This window comes from Semicossyphus pulcher, unplaced genomic scaffold (genome assembly GCF_022749685.1).
Source record: "Semicossyphus pulcher isolate SPU_LCO1_2020_fin unplaced genomic scaffold, fSemPul1.0.p SCAF_15, whole genome shotgun sequence".
Lineage (NCBI taxonomy): Eukaryota > Metazoa > Chordata > Actinopteri > Labriformes > Labridae > Semicossyphus > Semicossyphus pulcher.
The window spans coordinates 1,179,343-1,199,085 of record NW_027211659.1 but is presented as its reverse complement, the minus strand read 5'-3'; the positions used below and the strand labels follow the sequence as shown (position 1 = coordinate 1,199,085).

Genomic DNA, 19,743 nt, shown 5'->3' with positions numbered 1-19,743 from the left:
TACAGGTTTCAAACCCTGCATGAACAACTGTGCGACGTATAAGTTGGTAGGCGGTTCAGACTTTACAAAAATATAAGATCAGAGGTACAGTTGTGGTCAACTCAGGCCTGTAGCTAACAGTAGCAGCTTAAGCTAGCCGGTGAATGTTGCCGAAATGCTACAAATCCCGAAGACTACTTTAATAAGACGCATCAAATCACTGAGCTTCAAATTCTGTTTTGTATCTGCTAACAACCACCACAAGCTAAAGATTAGTTTAGAGTGACTTAAAATTGAAGCATATTAATGTTTCCAGGGTCCTATGAGATACGATTGTTAAAGTCAGTTCACTTAATTCTGGTTAAATGTTGAATGCATTCAGCAGTGTTATGTTCTTGACTGCAATTATTAAGTATCATGAAATTTCTGTAAAGTTAGTTAACATCTGTTTGTTCATTCTCTGTGGAAGTGTTAGCTGAGTTTGATATTTGGGCTATATTAGTTAGAGTTATAAGCAAAACGAAATAATGGGAAAAGGCTAGGATTCCTCAAATCCATATGACCTCAAAGGTCGTTTGTCCCCGATTAGCACTTCTACCAATTGCAGGCAACATAACATCACCTCTGTACGACTCAAACATGTGGAATATGCACTTAATGTTGTTACACCATTTTTCTTTGTTAAGTTTAGTCACCAAAACTACTCGGTAAGGTTTTGGAAAAGATCATGGTTTGGGTTTAGATGAAGTGTGTGGGTTACGTTACCAACGTGGTGTTGCAAAGTGAATGTGTTGGACAAATGTGACATCATGAATATAACCTTACAAATGTGAGAATAAAATTTGAATGTGAATTACGAATGTGATTTTACGAATTTGACATTCCCAATGTGATGATACAGATGTAACATTACAGTTGTGATGCTACAATTGTGATGTTACGAATGTGACGTTTTGAACACGTTACGAATGTGACGTTTTGAACACGTTACGAATGTGACGTTACGAACACGTTACAAATAGGTTACGAATGTGACGTTACGGACATGTTACAAATGTGACGTTGCGATCAGATTACGAATAGGTTACGAATGTGACGTTACGGACATGTTACAAATGTGACGTTGCGATCAGATTACGAATGTGACATTACGGACATGTTACAAATGTGACGTGAACACGTTACGAATGTGACGTTGTGAACACGTTACAAATGTGACGTTACTAAAAGATTACGAATGTGCTGTTACGAATGTGACATTACGGACATGTTACAAATGTGACGTGAACACGTTACGAATGTGACGTTGTGAACATGTTACAAATGTGACGTTACTAAAAGATTACAAATGTGCTGTTACGAATGTGACATTACGGACATGTTATGAATGTAACGTTGCGAAAAGATTACGAATGTGACGTTACGAATGTGACATTACGGACATGTTACAAATGTGACGTGAACACGTTACGAATGTGACGTTGTGAACACGTTACAAATGTGACGTTACTAAAAGATTACGAATGTGCTGTTACGAATGTGACATTACGGACATGTTACAAATGTGACGTGAACACGTTACGAATGTGACGTTACGAACAGATTACAAATGTGTCGTCACAAATGTGACGTTACGAATTTGACGTTACAGACATGTTAAAAATGTGACGTTATGAACACGTTACAAATGTGACGTTATGAATATGTTACGAATGTGACTTTACAAATGTGTCCTTATGAACCAATCAATCAATCAATCAAATTTTATTTGTATAGCGCCAAATCATAACCAAAGGTATCTCAAGACACTTTACAAAAAGAGCAGGTCTAGACCGTATTCTTTGTTATGTTATTTAATGAGAGACCCAACATGAATCACCATGAGTAGCACTTAGCAACATTCGGCACATTGTCAGAAAAAACTCGAGCAGAACCAGACTTATGTTGAGCAAACATTACTTCACTGTGAGAAATTAAGATACAGTTCATGTAACTTTAGTTGAACTGCCGCTTGAAAAAAGCACATTGAAACATGCAACTTTAGACAGAAAGAAAGGCTTTGTTTATCTGGTCAACGGGGTCCAATTTCTAAAGTCTTCGAGGGCCCAGTCATATAACAACATGGCACAGTAATAGAGAACTGTACAGTGTTCTATACCATGTTGCTTGGTCAGGGGTTTAAACAATGGGGGCCCACTGGCTCTGTAGGGTTTGGCCAGATATAAAAGCAAGGGTTAAACCAAACAGGACAGCAGTGCAGCAGTAGCAGTAGCCACAGCAGCAGCTCACCTACAACATGACCACCACTGACATGAGCATGGGCAAGGTAAGCTTAAGAATAACTTAAAACACAAATAATTAATACCACAATTTCTAGAAAAAATAGCAATACATAACTAAATCAATGTCCCATTTTTTCAGATCATCTTCTACGAGGACAGGAACTTCCAGGGTCGCTCCTATGAGTGCATGAGCGACTGCGCCGACATGTCCTCCTACCTGAGCAGGTGCCAGTCCTGCAGGGTGGAGAGCGGCTGCTTCATGGTCTACGACCGCCCCAACTTCATGGGAAACCAGTTCTTCATGAGGAGGGGCGAGTACGCTGACTACATGAGCATGATGGGAATGACTGGTGGTATCAGGTCTTGCCGTATGATCCCCATGGTAGGTATTAAACAGCCTTTGTCTTACTATGGTTCTATGGGTGATGACAAAGTTGGTATTGAGATATCATCATATGTTTTTATTCTCTATCAAAAAACAGCACAGAGGCCAGTTCAGGATGAGGATCTACGAGAGGGAGAACTTCGGTGGTCAGATGAATGAGCTGATGGACGACTGCGACAACATCATGGAGCGTTACCGTATGAACGACTGCATGTCCTGCAACGTGATGGACGGCCACTGGCTGATGTACGAGCAGCCCCACTTCAGAGGCAAGATGATGTACCTGAGGCCCGGAGAGTACAGGAGCTTCAGGGAGATGGGCATGAGCCTCTCTAGGTTCATGAGCATGAGGCGTATCATGGACATGTGCTAGATATTTTCACTTTGAAATAAAAAAAATAATTTAAAACAAAACATGAGCCTGTGGCTTCTTTCTGTTCATTTATTTTGTTGTCTTCAATGCTTGAATAACACAAAATCGTATATCATCACATAAACCTTGAATAGTAAAGAAAGCTAGCTAACCAGCTGTGTCGTTGTCTAAAAAACAAATGATAGACATTGTGTTCTGTCAGTTCCAGCCTGATGTTGAATGGCAAATGAGATCTGATCCACTGTATAAGTAAGTTCGTAAGGGCGCCATCCTGTGGTGTTCATAGGATGAAGAACTGAGGGACAATATGTCGTCAATTTTCCTGATCACAAAGTTTTCATATTGTTCAAATAGTGCAAAGAAATACTGAAGTCACTAGTTTTAAACAGATGTACATCTTCATGAGAACTAGTTAGTAGGTGTCATTTGTCAGGTATCATTGACACCCTGCAGCCAAGCAGAATCGATGATTCACTGAGACCATGGAATAAAAAATTGCTCATCTTGTGAAGCTGTTGAATGAATAAATAAAGCTGTACTACTGGAATATTTGTTTTGAAGTTTTGTTCTCATCCCAACCACTTCTATTACTTTGGGTAAGTGCGAAAGGAGAAGGAGCAGTGGCGTTTTGGCCGCTTGTATTCAGAAATCTAATTCTTTTGGTCACTACCCAAAGCTCATGACCAAAGCTGAGGGTTGGAGCGTAGTTCGAGAAGTAAATTGTAAGCCTTGCCTTCCAGGTCAACTCGCTCATCACCACATCAGATTCATACAACACTTATCCTACTGCTGATGTTGCACCAACCTGTCTGTCGATGTCAGATCCATTTTATCCTCACTCTTGTACAAGACCCAAAGATACTTAAGCTCCTTCCCTTGAGGTCGTAACTCACTCCTGATCCGGGGGAGCAATCTGCCTTTTTCCGGTAAAGAAACAATGGCCTCAGGCTTGAAGGTGCTCAGTGGCATCTCGACTGCTTCACACACGGCTACAAACTTCCCCAGTGCCTAATGGAGGTCTCAGGTAAACAGAATCACATCATCTGCAAAAAGGAGAAATGCAATTTTGAGGACCCTAAACGAGCTACCATACTCCACCGTGGCTGTGCCTTGAGACGCGTACATGAAAATCACAAACAAAATCGATGACAAAACTCAATTTGGTTTTACAAGGAACAGAGGGCTCATAGCCATGGCTAGGTACTCCATTCTTATGGAATACCAACCAGAGGACTCCCTAGGGAACACAGTTGTTTGTCTTTTCAAATTCCACAAAACATGTGTCGACTGAATTACCAAACTCCAATGACCCACCAATAGCATTTCAAGGACCAAGCGCTGGACCACTGTGTTTCATGGCAAGAATTTAATCTACATTCTTAAACCTGTATCTAAAGTCCATCTGCTGGAACCCTTCTTCCCAGTACCCTACAATAAACATTCCCATTCGCTTGGCAGTGTGATATCCCAATAGCAGGAGCTACAAAATGGGAACTACCAACTCTGTCTACCACTCTGGCACTATTCCAAACCTCCACACGACACTGAAAAAGCCTGTTATCCAAGACTGCCCCACATTGTTGAGAGCCTTCAGCATCTCAGGGCAAATCTCATCCACACCTGGTGCCCAGCCAGTGAGGAGCTGCTTGACTACCTCCTCGACCTCTGCTAAGGATATGGGATCTTCAAACTTTGCCTCCTCGTCAGAGGACATGTTGGTTGGCTTCTGGAGATCATTAAAACATTCTGTCCAATGCTTGACAATATCCACAGTTTGGATCAGCAGTTCTATTGAATATCTGACAATATGTAATGGTAATGAAACAAATAGGGAAGATGGCCATTAAACAAAGGTAATTGCTGCAGCCTTCATACAATCCATGCACACTTTTAAAATAGAGCAGGAACCTTTGAATGAGATTGAAGGTGACTTGTGGGACATTTTTGTCTAAAGCAGTTTGGTGTCAAAATGTTTGACAACAGAAGAAATTTACTCTCATGAAGATTCACACTGAAAGCTGATTCAGGCATCTTTAAAACCAGGGAGTAAAATCATCCTGATATTCATCAAAGTAATCAAAAAGTGATAGACACAGAATCCTTTTGATCTAGAACTATAGAGCCTGTGGGAGGATGCATAATAACCCTTTCCCATCAGCATTAACAAACAGAGGGACTAACATTGCATGCTCATGCTGACTCATGGCTTACACACAATAGTGCCATCGATTGTTTGGATGTCGCGTTAGGTATAAAAAAGGCTTAAATCCAGGATAGGATTGCTATAGCATCACTCAATGTATCAGCCACCATGCACGGAAAGGTAGGTTTGTGATTTACTGTCATGATGTTTGCACAGTTTTCTCATTGCATATGTTGTGTGGTGCAAAAAAAAGAAACCTACAGGGATGCATCCTTTGGGCACTAGCACCACACTCAGTTTGACAGCTGTTTACATCAGAGTTCATTCATTGACTGCTCTGTTGGATTTCAGATCATCTTCTACGAGGACAGGAACTTCCAGGGTCGTTCCTATGAGACCAGCACGGACTGTGCCGATATGTCCTCCCACCTGAGCAGGTGCCACTCCTGCAAGGTGGAGAGCGGCTGCTTCATGGTCTATGATCGACCCAACTACATGGGGAATCAGTACTTCATGAGGAGGGGCGAGTACTCTGACTACCAGCGTATGATGGGTTTTGGTGACTGCATCAGGTCCTGCCGTATGATCCCCACGGTATGGCATCAAGAAATAGCATATATGAATGCTAACAGAAGCTAAGTTCCCATCTAAATGACTTGTGATTTTGTATTTACATTGTCTTTTAACAGCACAAAGGATCCTATAAAATAAGGATCTACGAGATGGAGAACTTCGGAGGTCAGATGTCAGAACTGATGGAAGACTGCGACAACATCCAGGACCGCTACCACATGTCCGACTGCCAGTCCTGCAACGTGATGGACGGCCACTGGCTGATGTACGAGCAGCCCCAGTTCAGAGGCAGGATGATGTACCTGAGGCCCGGGGAGTACAGGAGCTTCAGGGACATGGGCTACGACGGAATGAGATTCAGCTCGATCAGACGCATTACTGACTCCTGCTAACTCTGCAAATTAAGATAATTTAGGCAAACACAATTTGTAATGTTGATAATCTACTAATTAGATCTAATTGTGTTTGTATATTGTATAATTGGAATGCAAATTTGGAATACAGACTGGAAAAGATCTTAACAGTTGTTGTTGCTCATTGTTTGGTTTCTTTATTCTCTACATCAGCACCCAAGAACAAAGTCCATCATTCACAGCATCATGTGTTCACCTCATAACTTAGGAAACTCTTAATGTAATATTCATAACATGTTGTTTTCTATTAGTTGATATATGGAGAGACATTTTTTGTAGACAAACGTAACCCTACATTTTGAATAGTTTGATGAAGACACAGACGCTTTAAGTGTAGATTTGAGTACAAAAATATTAAGGCTTTTTTCCCCCCATGTGATAATCAAAAATAAATGATACCACAGCTGCAGGCTAAGTTTACTAACGTTTTTATTGGCCTCGCAGGGCCGTTTCTTTGTAACGTAGCAATTTACCATTTGGCTTATTTAGTTGTTAAAGGCACAATCCCTGAGAGGTTGTGCAGCTGACATTCCACCCCACCATCGCCAACCACATGGATGTGTGTATCTGAATGGGGATTAATATTTGGATGCCAACCATGCGGGCTCAGTTGAAATGTGCTGCACACCTTTTATATACCTGAATGGGCTTTTAACAAGATGACCAGGGATGTGCACAGACATTTGGGGGGGGCAGCGGCTCAGGAAAATTTTGTTTGATTCCAAATGAAATTATGAGAATGTGTATATTTCTTTGTTGATACTTTTCTTTGTGTCAATTTGAAAATAATAGTAACATTAAGGCCAGCCAACAGGGCACCTGCCAAGGCTGAGGGCAAAAGGACAGGGGCTCTTCTGCCAGGAGAGTTAAAACTCAATACTCTTTAAGAACTGCTACGGAATATTTATGGTTGATAATTTATTCTTTCAACTGATTTTCCAAAATTATATATTTTAGAGGCAGGAAGTACCGTCATGAACGCATCTGTAATAGCCAGATCTGTCAGTTTCCTGGTGTTTTCATAAATCATATGTAATCTGAGGGACTGAACCAACAGCTTACTACCAACTGCACAGGGGAAGAAAGAAGACAATACGTTTAACTAAGCAGCTAACTAATCACAAAGTATGATCTGAATTTATAAGCAGAAAACAATATTTTTCCACTGCACTTATTTTCTTCTATAATCTGCCAATCAAAAAGTGTATAACCACTCATGCTACTAGGTTGCATTAACACCAGGTATTCAATATCAGAGAGTTATATTACACTCACTAGGCGTGTGAAGTGCATAAGTGTAAAGTGGGTCATGGCTAACAATCTCCACATTATGTTAACGCTGCTTCCCATGATTTTTGACACTAGATGTCAGAAACAATTCCTAACAAACAAAACCTGTAAAATCAATAATGGCTGAGAGTGTGAGGGGAGTCTGTGACCGTCATGTGACCGTGATTCATGGCGTCATGGTCAAATGGTTAAAGAATCAGAATCAGCTTTGTTGGCCAGGTTTTACACATACAAGGAATCTGACTTCGTTTTAACTAGAAGCATTAAAACATTAAATATGAAACTAATATGTTCAAGCTATGTGAGACAAGAGTGCAATGATGACGAGTGCAAAGGATGCTGAAATAATATTATAAAAGAAATATGTTGCAGGTGTTAAATAACATGATGTAGATGTTTTTTAACAGTAAAAACAGAGTGCACAGAGTCACGTCATGAGGGACGTCAAACTCAAACAGAACGACTTAATATCTGATCTTACTCTTTACTCTCCACACACTATTCAAGTTTATTTTTCATATTCTTTTCATACAGTTTGACTTTATAAAGAGTTTGTCTGTCAAATATTTGTTTATATTGAAAATTATTCTCCTTAATATGTTTTTTACAACGTTATATTTTGTTTAGTTAGACGATGGTGAATGTATTGATTTTGATTGCTTAAAGTCAGCTAAGTTACACAAACACATACAATACAATAACATATACAAATATAAACACATACTGTGTTATTTTGGCCATAAAAATTATATTATAAATTATATCTGTGCCTCCATTTTTTAAATATTTAAAATCAGTGTCATAGAAAGACAGTTTTGTTTTGTGTTCAGTCAACAATCCAGAGTCTGACTGAAATACATCCGGAAATTTGAAATAATAATTCTATGAATAATTCATAAAACACTGTTACTTTAAAGACATATATGTTTATATTTATATAGTTTGTTTGTGACTGTTTCAAATCATCATTTTATTAAATCTTTGAAATGAACTCGATGTTTCCTGAATCATTTATCTCTTTTTTACATTTGTTTACACTGTTTAACTTTCAGTCCACGTTGGTGGACAAATGTTCACCTTCTAGTCTGCCTCATTATTTCGCTGCACTGTAGATCCTGTATTGTTCTAAGCACACAGTTAAAATGAGCTTATTGAGAATGAAACTCATTTTATTTGTTCTCCTGTGTTGTGTTGAGTATTGTTGTGCCTAACAGGAACGATTTATTAGAGGTAAAACATTTAATTAGCCGTGTAAAGAAAGGTAGGTCCGTTGAAAACATGTTCTCTGTTGTTCAGTAGCAGAGACAATGCAAAGCAGGGCCTCTTCTCACAAATGCAACCACCGCAAATCACGGTGTGTTGAAGGTCACTTTGAATTGAAACGTACACGGGGGCCTCTGCTCCATGTTGCTCTGTCAGGAGTTTGAACAATGGGGTCATGCAACCTATGGCTGCGAGGTCAGGTATAAAAGCAACAGGGGGACATCGAGAAAACTGTGCAGTCATTTAGAGCCAAAACAGCAGAAACTGTAGCCATGACCATGGGCAAGGTGTGTGCAGCTTTAGCTCCTCATTTCCAACGTTTTTAGTCGAATTCAAGATGAACATGTGAAAAAAAAGTACAATCTGTGTGATGTCATTATAATGGTGTCTTTTTTTTGTAATTTCAGATCATCTTCTACGAGGACAGGAACTTCCAGGGTCGTTCCTATGAGACCAGCAGCGACTGTGCTGACATGTCCTCCTACCTGAGCAGGTGCCACTCCTGCAGGGTTGAGAGCGGCTGCTTCATGGTCTACGACCGCACTAACTACATGGGAAACCAGTTCTTTGTCAGGAGGGGAGAGTACTCTGACTACCAGCGTATGGGCATGAGCGATTGCATCAGGTCTTGCCGCATGATCCCCATGGTACTGTAACCATCTCTTCTACTTCCTGTTCATTTAACTCCTCACTATTAATATGAACAAATCTGTAGTTTGAAGGAGCATTTCAGTGACATGTTTAATCATTTGAATTACAGCACAGAGGCCAGTTCAGGATGAGGATCTACGAGAGGGAGAACTTCGGTGGTCAGATGAACGAGCTGATGGACGACTGCGACAACATGCAGGACCGTTACCGCATGAACGACTGCCAGTCCTGCAACGTGATGGACGGCCACTGGCTGATGTACGAGCAGCCCCAGTTCAGAGGCAAGATGATGTACCTGAGGCCCGGGGAGTACAGGAGCTTCAGGGACATGGGCATGAGCGGCACCAAGTTCCAGAGCATGAGGCGTATCATGGATTCTTGTTATTAGAGCACCAGTGTATAAAAGCGAAATTTTAAATAAAATTTAATGATTCTCTTTTAAATGAATTTCTCTGTAACTTCTTATTGATGGACTTTAAACTCATACAACAACCAAGAATACTAAAAAGGTAATTAGACAACATGGTTACTTGTGCTAATTTTAGGGGCTAATTCCACCATTTACTTAAAATGTGGAAAGGCTACTTATATGTTTTTATCACTAAAAAATACAGAATTAATGTTAGCAGGAGAAATTAATCTATAACGACACACCAGGTTTTATCACTGATAAAACTTTTTGGTAGTTTGAAGTAGATGGACTCGAAGCTTAAACACATGGTGGGATATCTTTTTATTAATTTAATTAGGAAGTAAGAAATATTTAATGCACGCTGACATTGAAAAAACACAAAAATCAGTTGCAAAACAGGCACAGATTTTTTAAATATTATTTTACAGGTGGCACACTTGCAAACTTGCTTGTCTGTCTGTCCAAGCCTTACTACATACTTAAGTACTCTGAAGCAGTCATAGGTATTGTAATAAATTTAAGGCAGCTGTTTTTATATACTATATTGAATATATTAAAAGCAACATAGAGAATAAATATGAATACCAATAATTAGAAACAATGTTATATTTAGAATTCTTATCAATAGATGTTCATAATATCGTGAACATTAATAAAAAAACAATAAAAAAGTCATATGACAATTAAACATGTAGAAGTTGTCAAGACTGAAAATTCAGATTTTTTTGACAACATAATATTTAATTTGTTATAAAGTCTGTCAGCTTGTTGACAAGTAAACATTTTTTATAAAGTCACACATTCTTTTCAAAACATTCAAAACAACTGATTAACTTTCAGTCACATAGCAGGAAAGTTACTAACTCCTCTAGTAGATAAAAAATGAGCAGTATTTAGGAAGATGAGCTTCTTGTCCTGCAACAAAGTAAATATGTGTTGTGTAAAAAGTCTATATGATGGGTTGTACAGGTGTGGTATGACTCACAGCAATGGCTGATGTAGAGGGACTACATCTATGCTCTCAGGTCCTGTCTCCAGCCTCCGCTCACGTCATCCAGCCCATGTTCTTTCCTCCAGTTCCTCCTGCCATTCCCCACCTCTCCAGCAGATGCCCTTTGACTTTCCTTTCCTTTCCTTTCCTTTCCTTTCCTTCAGCCTGTCCTAATTAACCCTGCTGTTTCTTGACCTTCCCTGCCCACCTATTCACCTGTCTCTCCTTCACTCATTAGCCTCACTCAAGATGTAGTGGACTATTTCCTTTGTTTAGATTCCAGCTGAGACATGTCGCTGTGTGCTTTCTGCTGCCTTGATTAGTGTTTTTCCCCCATGATGTTTCTTTGTCCTGAACCCCACTTCATTCTTATCCACCTGCCAAAACCAGCCTGTCAGTTTTCCTGTTCCTGCTGAGCTGCAGCAAAAGACTCTCATGTATCTAGATAGATAGAGCTTTATTGTCATTGTAGTGCAGAGTACAGTACAATGAAATTAGATAGCTGTCCTTCCCGAAGCAGGGATTAAAAAAATAAATACATTTAAATAAGAACCACAACTAAAAACAATATTGCACATTGCGCCCTCTTTAGTATTGCACATAGCCTTGTATTTCACATTTGCTCGTGGAAGTGTTGTTCTACTGTGTTAATGTTCAGGTGTTCAAATGTTCATGTTGATTGCAGCTCCGGCTCTGGCCTGGTGTCCCAGTCTGTTTGGATGATTGCCCTGAAACACCTTCCAGAGGGCAGCAGTTCAAACAGGTGGTGCCCAGGGTGGGATGAGTCCTCAAGGATGCTGCACGCTCTTCTGAGGCAGCTTCCTTCAGGACTCATCTACAGAGCAGATATGTGATTTGTGATCATGATTTGTAGCCAAGGGGACACAGGAGAACTGGATGTTCTATCGAAACACCGCCAAACTATAACTTTATCATTACTTAATGTCTGTAACAATTTTTATTAACATTAAAAGGTAACTTTTGTCGTGACATGATGGAAACTGTTTTTAGCCCTAACATTTTTAGGCAAGAGAACTCGGTTGTTATTTTTATTTTTATTTTTTTCTATCAAATTATTATTTTTTTATTGTTTCTAAATGTATTTTTCCTTTGTATCTTACGTTGTTCATTTTTAAGTAACTTGTCGTTTAGTGAAAGAGAAATGGAACAATTAATTCCACATGTGTGAAGATATTTGGTGATGGGGTTTAGTTACTTATTTTAAGGACAAAGCATATAAAATAAGCAGGTGCTGAACAACCAAGGTTATGAATTACATATCACTTTTATTCACTTAGGTCAAATACAGAAGTCTAGCACATATCGGTGATACGCCTCATGCTCTGGATCCTCATGCCGCTCATGCCCATGTTCATGAAGCTCCTGTACTCTCCGGGCCTCAGGTACATCATCCTGCCTCTGAAGTGGGGCTGCTCGTACATCAGCCAGTGGCCGTCCATCACGTTGCAGGACTGGCACTCAGACATACGGTAGCGCTCCATGATGTTGTCGCAGTCGTCCATCAGCTCGTTCATCTGACCGCCGAAGTTCTCCCTCTCGTAGATCCTCATCCTGAAGGGACCTCTGTGCTGTAATGCAAAGCATGAAAAATGTAAGTAACATTACCAACCATGTGTGTATAACAATCAGAGGGATGTGGAGATTTGATGACTTACGAAGGGAATCATTCTGCAGGATCTGATGGAGTCGAACATCATTCCCATGCTCATCATGCGCTGCATGTCGTGGTACTCGCCCCTCCTCATGAAGAACTGCATGCCCATGAAGTTGGGACGCTCGTAGACCATGAAGCAGCCACTCTCCACCCTGCAGGACTGACACCTGCTCAGGTAGGAGGACATGTCAGAGCAGTCGCTCATGCACTCATAGGAGCGACCCTGGAAGTTCCTCTCCTCGTAGAAGACGATCTGAAACAAAAAGCTTGATTATAGAATGTGTTCGTTTTCAGAGCTAACATTATTTATTTTTTTAAACTTTTTTTTAACATTTGAAAGCATGAGTAAATATCACATTACCTTGCCCATGATGGTGGTTTAGGTGGTTCCCAGTGGATGGTTAAACTTGCTCTGCCAACTCCATGATTCATGGGCCTTTTTATACAGAACCCCAGGGGCCATGATGTGTTGTTATTCAAATGTGCAAAGCTGATGAATTAGCAGTATGACTTTTGCTGAACGGGGCCTATGATAAACAATGGTTCTCCATCCATACATTTCTGGCAGCAGTCATCTGCATTGTCTATTGAAAGCATAAGCTTTGTGTGTGATCCATTCTCAGTCAGAAGGTTCTCCGCATATGGTCTGATCAGGACCGATCGAATGAGCCTGACATCAGGCCACAGACACATGTGAAACCCAGAACCTGTACAAATGTTCAGCTCGTATAAAGAATTTTAGATACTGATTTTTTCTCTTTGGATTTTCACAACAAACAACAACAACAAAACTCCATCAAACGCTCAGGTTTTTTTAAGAGGAAATGTGTATGTTTGGAGCAAAATGACATAAAGTAGGTATTAACTTGAGAGTAACGTTCTGTGTTGTCATATAAATAGCAAATAACTGAACCAGACGCAGCAACTGAGCTCATTTTGTAGGATCAATACAGCTTTACACCGTACACTTTATAATAACTAATCAAGAAAATATAATATATGAAGAGGAATAAAGGGAGGGAATGTAGTTATATCAGAGATGGTTCATAAATTCATTTAACTTGTTTCGTCTCTTGGTGACTGCAGCTCATGCAAGGAGCATCAGGAGGATAACGTGGAAAGAATTGTTGCTTATTTAAAAGGAGTTCAATAGTTTAATTTGTTTTATTGCTTCGTTCTAAAGAAGTAAAGTTAGGAAATTATTATTATTTTGCACAGAAGTGTTGAACAAACAGGATGTTATAAAGCAGCCCTGTGTGTTGTTGGTTGTGACTCGTTTAAAATGAGTTTAACACATGGCGCATTCAGGCTCTCTGCGTACCTGGTTGTGCCCTCTTCTGCTGCGATGGTTCAATGGAACCTGACCGGAGAATTAGTGCCACCAACCGTATCAATGCACCAGATTTATATTGTTTCACGTAACATTTCATTTGGATCACACAGTTTATATGGATGGAAACTTTTACGGTTACTTTGTCTTTCTTTTCTCATCTCTCACCACCGACCACGAAAGCTTTGTAACTGGCCAACAAGTAGACATGCATCTGGTGAACCAAGCCGGCGTGTGCAGGTTTGTCTAAATGTGAAAACACGCTGCAAACTTTATAAAATGTATAATGAACTATTTATACAGCAGCTTTTAAAACAGTGTTTGCACAGACGGTGAGGACGGTGTGACATAATCTTTTAGTTTCGTAAAACACCGGGTTCAGGAATGTCATTCTTTTTATGAGGATTTGGAAAGAAACTTTGTCATCCTCCAAATGTTTCCAATCTAACACAAAAGTGAAAATGGTATCTGGATAAATGTTTAAAAAGTACTGCGGGGCTGCTGCCTGTGCCAACTGGTACTTTTTGTCAGTGGGAAGCCTGTGAGGGATCATGCAGCAACAGCTCTTGTTGGACAGCTGCTTGAAGGGGTCGGGATCACAGCGAAAGCATAAAACTATTAAAAAAAATAAGGCCATTGATTTGCAAGACTGCAGAGCCAAAGGAGTCAGCAAGTCTGAAAACGAGATATTAACTTTTAACGTAAACTGCACGTGAGAGGAACTCCTGCCTTTGTAGCTCCAACAACTATCAGGCTATTTTTCGTGTCATTTATTGGTTGGACAGACGGAGCTAACTTTTTTCTGTTCCTTTACTCAATAGTGTCTGTAATAGTATATATATGTATAAAATAGTACATATATTAATAGTATATATATATAATAGTATGGTAGTGAAGTTGTTAGTATGGCTCGTGGTTCGAACTTGGTTCTGGTGTTTGTGTCCTGAACCACAAGCTGTACGGGGCCGATCAAGCATTTATTTATTCAAGTTTATTGCTATTAATTGAATATTAATTGAATAAAACTACTGTTAATGTCATTTTTACTTTTTTAATGATGATGCATTGAACAGAAAACACATAATTAATACATGGTTCAAGAAAGCTGTGTGTGTTGGGGGGGCGGGGTGTATTGGGTGAACTTGGCACGACACAAAAGTAAAATGAAGGATTCATATTTTTAGTGCAAAACTGAGCAGACGCAGAAAAAGCATCACAGAAGAAAAGAGAGAAGTGTTGCCCACTTGATGGCTGCTTTTATTTGCTTTGAAGCGGCTGCAGTACACTGTGGATGGCTGCTTACCCCTCTTAATTAATCAGAGGTCAGCACGATAAGAAAGTCGTATTTGTCACCCTCTTATTCACAGTAAATACAGAGTAGATACAAGATCTTCAAACCACACAGCTCAGAGTGTTGTTAGCCCTTTGTAAAGCTCCTTCTACTTTCCAGACGACAAATCAATGAAAACACATCCACAAAGGAGGTTAAAAATTCAACATCCTTTAATAAACAAAGTGTCTGATATTTACAGCAAGGTGTTCGATCGATGGCTAAAATTCGGTGACCCTCCTGAAGGAGCCGACGATGGCGCAGGTGGCGCACCAGTCGCGGTACCTCCGGTACTCCCCGGACCTCAGGAAGTACTGTCGGCCTCGGTAGTTGGGGTACTCGTAGAAGATCCAGTAGCCGTTCATTACATTACAGGAGTAGACGTGGCGGTGGTGGAAACGGTCTGACACACAGGGACAGTCATCCATGAACTCCATCATGTGACCGCTGAAGTCGGGCTTCTCGTAGATACGCAATCTGTAGGAGCCTCGATACTGCAGGAGCAAAGCAAAGACGCTTTCATTAACCTAATCTTAAATCAGCGCTCAAACAATTTCTCTGTTCTGACTTTTCCAAATGATAACAGACTAGCTACATTTACCGTCTCCTCTAAGCCACTCACCACTGGTATCATCCTACACGAGCGGATGCAGCTGCTGAAGCCCATCCACCTCTGGTAGTCGGGGTACTCTCCCCTCCTCATGAAGTACTGGTGGCCCATGAAGTTGGGTCGCTCATAGATCATGAAGCAGCCGCTCTCCACCCGGATGGAGTTGCAGCGGCTGAAGTACGAGTGAAGGTCCGTGCAGTCGTTGCTGCACTCATAGCTCCGACCCTGGAAGTTTTTGTCCTCGTAAAAGATAATCTGGTGGCAGATCAAAGTGTGTCAGTAAACTTCGCCTCAGAGTTCAGCTGTGTGTTTCCACATTAAACTGACTCAAAGTGAAATGTAAAAGCTTTAAAGCAATTAAAATAAAATGTAAACAGAGAGGAAAAACAGTACTCACCTTGCCCATGGTCTCCGTTGGAGAGATTCCCCATGTTTTCAGGGCTTTTTATACCTCCTCTCCACAAACAAAGTATTGTTATTCAAATCCCGTCGTAGTTATAATTGAAGGCTACTGGCACATGTTTACCTTTTTGTTAGGAGCACAACATTGGGTCAGAAATATGGATTTGTATTTGAAAAAAAGAGGATAAATAATTAACCGGTTTGGTGTTTTGACTTGCATGGACAAAGGAAAAGACTAGTATGGTATCCACACGTCCAGCGGACAATGGCTGCAGAACAATATGGAACAGCCCTTTGGCATTAAATATGTTGCGTAACAGAGCAGGAAGCCATTCACTCTCCCTTGTGCTCTACCTGAGCAGCCCCTCTGTATGCTAATAAGTAAGTGTGTACTGTGCTGGTGGTCTGTGTGCTGCACTGGATGTAAAGGTTTTATTTGTACATTGTGGAAATATCCTAAATATCTGTATGTTTCCTTTACAGCACGTTTACCTCAGATTCAGGAAACTACGCTCAACTATCAGCTTTGACTTAATGGACTACAATTCCCAAGATGTATCACAGCCATCTTGGACCTTTGAAAGACGCCCCTGTTACTGTGCACTACAAAATGAGTGTGTTCAATAGTTAGAGAAAAAGAGACTCTAACTTTATTTGTCGTGTTTACCAAAGGTCGTCTGTTTGATGTTATAGCATGTGTGGAATGTGTTCCCCTGGTGTCATGGTGCACACGTCTCTGTGGGATGGAACCACATAAGATGGATGATTACATTAGATAATAATATATAGAATAAATAATAAATAAATAATAAAAAGTTTTATATATGAACACATGGACGTATGATGATTAGTGACAGTTTGACGACAGAGAGCTTGTGGTGCAAAGTTTCCTCCTGCAAACAAACAAACCTGTGATGTGAATAATGCTCATAATAATGTTGTTACATATTAACATTAATTAATATTAATGTTTCAATGTTATTTAGGCTGCTACTCATGTGTTTAATCATAGTGCACATGAACATAAACCTTTATTGTAATATTCATTATAAAAATATTAAAATGAGTGTTTTTATATTTAAAGTGTATTTATATTTAAAGTGTAAGGGCAAATGTTGAGGTGTTTGATATCAATGTTTAATTTTATACAGAATAGAAAGTATGTTAAGTTACAGTTTATTTTGTAACAACGTTGAGAAGCCTTAAAATAAAACTTAAAAAACTCCAGGAGCATCTGAAACACGTGCGACTCTGATCTTATTTAGAAATGAAACGTTTGTTTTAATGTTTTTCCCAGAAAGAAATGTTGATATATTTTATCTTTTCTGAAAATATAATGTCAAACTTTACACGGTGTGTGTGACTCTCAAGTGTGTTTTAAGACGTATTAAAGATGAGAAAGTAATTTAGCATCAGTCGCATCTTCAGTCTTTAGTTTTGATTTGTGACTTTGAGGTTGTTCTGCGCTTCGCTTTAACAAACATGTGCTCGTGCTATTTGTTATAATTATGCTTCACTGGATCCATCCTGACTCTGTTCTGTCTCCGTCCAGAATAAGCCTGTCTCACACTCTCCAGTCTGTGCTGTCGCTCTCCGTCCAGAATAAGCCTGTCTCACACCCTCCAGTCTGTGCTGTCGCTCTCCACACGCTGTTTTCTGTTGAACTCTGATCGTATGGATAAATGATGCCACCGCAGAGACCAGCTTATCCAGCTGGGGTCCCCAAATGAGAGGGGGCAACTGTGGCATTGTTTGGTATGGTATGCCAAAGCACAGGGGTGGCTAGACTGCAGTGCACAAGCTAACCAGAAAGCATGAGAGAGAAATATTTCTGCTTGCAGCTGCTGGACCGCACAGTTTTATTTAATGAGAGAAAAAGTCTGAAAGAAATCCAAACAAAGCTTTGTAGTAATCATAGATTTAAGTGGCTGATAGTGAGCTTAAAGATACACAGAATAAAACGTGAATGTTTTATGAAGCAGTTTATTTGGTGAAACAGACAAAGTCAAACTCTGGGAAAGATGAATTTAAATGAAGATCAGTTGAAATCTGTGATTCTCCTGAGGGAGCCGACTCTCGGGCTGACGCCTCCCCAGTCGCTGAACCTCCTGTACTCCCCGGGCCGCAGGTAGTACACTCGGCCCTTGTAGTTGGGTTGGTCGTACAGCAGCCAGTGTCCGTCCATCACGTTGCAGGAGTTGAAGTCGGAGGTGTTGAGGCGGTCCTGGAGGTTCGGACAGTCGTCCACCAGCTCGTGCATCTGGCCGGACATGTCGGGGCGCTCGTACAGCCTCATCCTGTAGGAGCCTCGGTGCTGGCACAGGATGGAAATCTTAATTACTACGTCCTCTATGTTGGAGTGTCTTCTCATGTCTACTCACTGTTTATTTACAGAAAAATAAGCATTTAACGAGCATAAAGTCTAAAAAATGACCTACCTGGGGGATCATACGGCAAGATCGCACACAGTCGCTCATTCCAATCACTCGCTGGTTATCCGAGTACTCCCCTCTCTTCAGGTAGTACTGGTTGCCCATGTAGTTGGGCCTCTCATAGACCATGAAGCAGCCGCTCTCCACCCTGATGGAGTTACACCTGTTGAAGTAGGAGTGGAGGTCGGCGCAGTCGCTGCTGCACTCATGAGAGCGCCCTTGGAAGTTTCTGTCTTCGTAGAATATGATCTGCAGAAGCACAAAGATGTCTCACATTTCTCCACAGAGGTGAAAATAAAGAAATATTCAGTGTTTAACGTCTGCTTTCCTTTACCTTTCCCATGGTTATGTTGGCATCAGACTGTATCACGGCTCAATGCTGTCTCTGAGCCAAGCCACTGTGCTTTATAAAAAAAAGAAAGGATAGCTGTGTGATTGCGCAGCATAAAGTATTGTCATTCAAATATATCTCGCACTGTGATGATGGATCGGGGGATGGGGTGTGTGTGCGTGTGGGTGCGTAAAATCTGTTTATGTATAGACGACTCCCGATGTGTAATGAGTTATTGTTCTTTCCTCCATGTTCATCACAATTTCAGCGCTAGAAATTACCAGCGTGCAACAGCGTGATGATGGGAGTGTGTACTGCACAGCATCAGCAGGATTAAATTATTTAATGGACCTGACACATGATCATCTGTACAATCGATCAGATCAAGAGATTTATTTCTCTAATCTGCAACAAACATTATTTCTGAGGTAGAATCACATGTTGAATATCAAGGAGTTACATATATGTAGCTGCAGATGCACGGTCTCTTTTCCAAACGTTACGACTGAATGGACTATGAAGACTCCATTTTGCATTTGCTTTATTACAATGGTAAGTATTAAAAAAAAGAACAAGTCCAAGTTTTTTGTTTTAAAATGGGAATTACTGAATTATTGCACTGGCCTAACTTTTGCATATTTTGGTGCACAACCTGTCCTGGAATTTTTTTCGTAGGTTGCTTCAACCGGCGGCTGCAACTGCAACGTAACGCCTGCAACATATTCCTTTTGTCCAATCACCCCTGATCAAGCTAGGTCCGCTAAAGTGCTCATTTCTGACAGTGAAAGGCTGAGATTGATATTTTAAGTGTCTAACACCAGTTGAGAAAGGATCCCTAACAGAGACAGAACTTTTGGTTAAAGAGTAAGATGCTTCTG

At 40.4% G+C, this 19,743-nt stretch overlaps 6 protein-coding genes across 10 annotated transcripts; 3 read left to right on the top strand and 3 right to left on the bottom strand.

Moving 5' to 3' along the window:
• The first annotated feature begins 2,275 nt into the window (after positions 1-2,275).
• Positions 2,276-3,019, top strand: LOC138592353 (gamma-crystallin M3-like). The gene is made up of 3 exons (XM_069663135.1): positions 2,276-2,305; positions 2,401-2,643; positions 2,744-3,019. Exons 1-3 carry the CDS (start codon positions 2,276-2,278, stop codon positions 3,017-3,019), a joined length of 549 nt encoding a protein of 182 aa, XP_069519236.1.
• Positions 3,020-5,330: 2,311 nt separating this feature from the next.
• LOC138592354 (gamma-crystallin M3-like) lies at positions 5,331-6,127 on the top strand. Its single transcript, XM_069663136.1, has 3 exons — positions 5,331-5,342; positions 5,514-5,756; positions 5,852-6,127. Exons 1-3 carry the CDS (start codon positions 5,331-5,333, stop codon positions 6,125-6,127), a joined length of 531 nt encoding a protein of 176 aa, XP_069519237.1.
• A 2,846-nt stretch (positions 6,128-8,973) lies between these two features.
• Positions 8,974-9,740, top strand: LOC138592394 (gamma-crystallin M3-like). The gene is made up of 3 exons (XM_069663187.1): positions 8,974-8,988; positions 9,109-9,348; positions 9,462-9,740. The coding sequence occupies exons 1-3, from the start codon at positions 8,974-8,976 to the stop codon at positions 9,738-9,740; spliced, it is 534 nt and encodes a 177-aa protein (XP_069519288.1).
• A 2,328-nt stretch (positions 9,741-12,068) lies between these two features.
• LOC138592393 (gamma-crystallin M1-like) lies at positions 12,069-12,800 on the bottom strand. Its single transcript, XM_069663186.1, has 3 exons — positions 12,792-12,800; positions 12,432-12,683; positions 12,069-12,344 (listed from the first exon to the last, which is right to left on the bottom strand). Exons 1-3 carry the CDS (start codon positions 12,798-12,800, stop codon positions 12,069-12,071), a joined length of 537 nt encoding a protein of 178 aa, XP_069519287.1.
• A 2,511-nt stretch (positions 12,801-15,311) lies between these two features.
• Positions 15,312-16,118, bottom strand: LOC138592080 (gamma-crystallin M2). 5 transcript variants are annotated; one of them, XM_069662701.1, is made up of 3 exons: positions 16,098-16,118; positions 15,713-15,955; positions 15,312-15,584 (listed from the first exon to the last, which is right to left on the bottom strand). In XM_069662701.1, the coding sequence occupies exons 1-3, from the start codon at positions 16,104-16,106 to the stop codon at positions 15,312-15,314; spliced, it is 525 nt and encodes a 174-aa protein (XP_069518802.1). In that variant the 5' UTR covers positions 16,107-16,118. The 5 variants fall into 5 exon arrangements, with proteins under 5 accessions (XP_069518802.1, XP_069518798.1, XP_069518797.1 ...); XM_069662697.1 differs by having other exon boundaries at positions 15,312-15,577; positions 15,706-15,955; positions 16,089-16,106; XM_069662696.1 differs by having other exon boundaries at positions 15,692-15,955; positions 16,098-16,106.
• Positions 16,119-18,140: 2,022 nt separating this feature from the next.
• On the bottom strand, positions 18,141-18,877 carry LOC138592234 (gamma-crystallin M2-like). Its single transcript, XM_069662953.1, has 3 exons — positions 18,869-18,877; positions 18,537-18,783; positions 18,141-18,409 (listed from the first exon to the last, which is right to left on the bottom strand). The coding sequence occupies exons 1-3, from the start codon at positions 18,875-18,877 to the stop codon at positions 18,141-18,143; spliced, it is 525 nt and encodes a 174-aa protein (XP_069519054.1).
• Between the last annotated feature and the right edge of the window lie 866 nt (positions 18,878-19,743).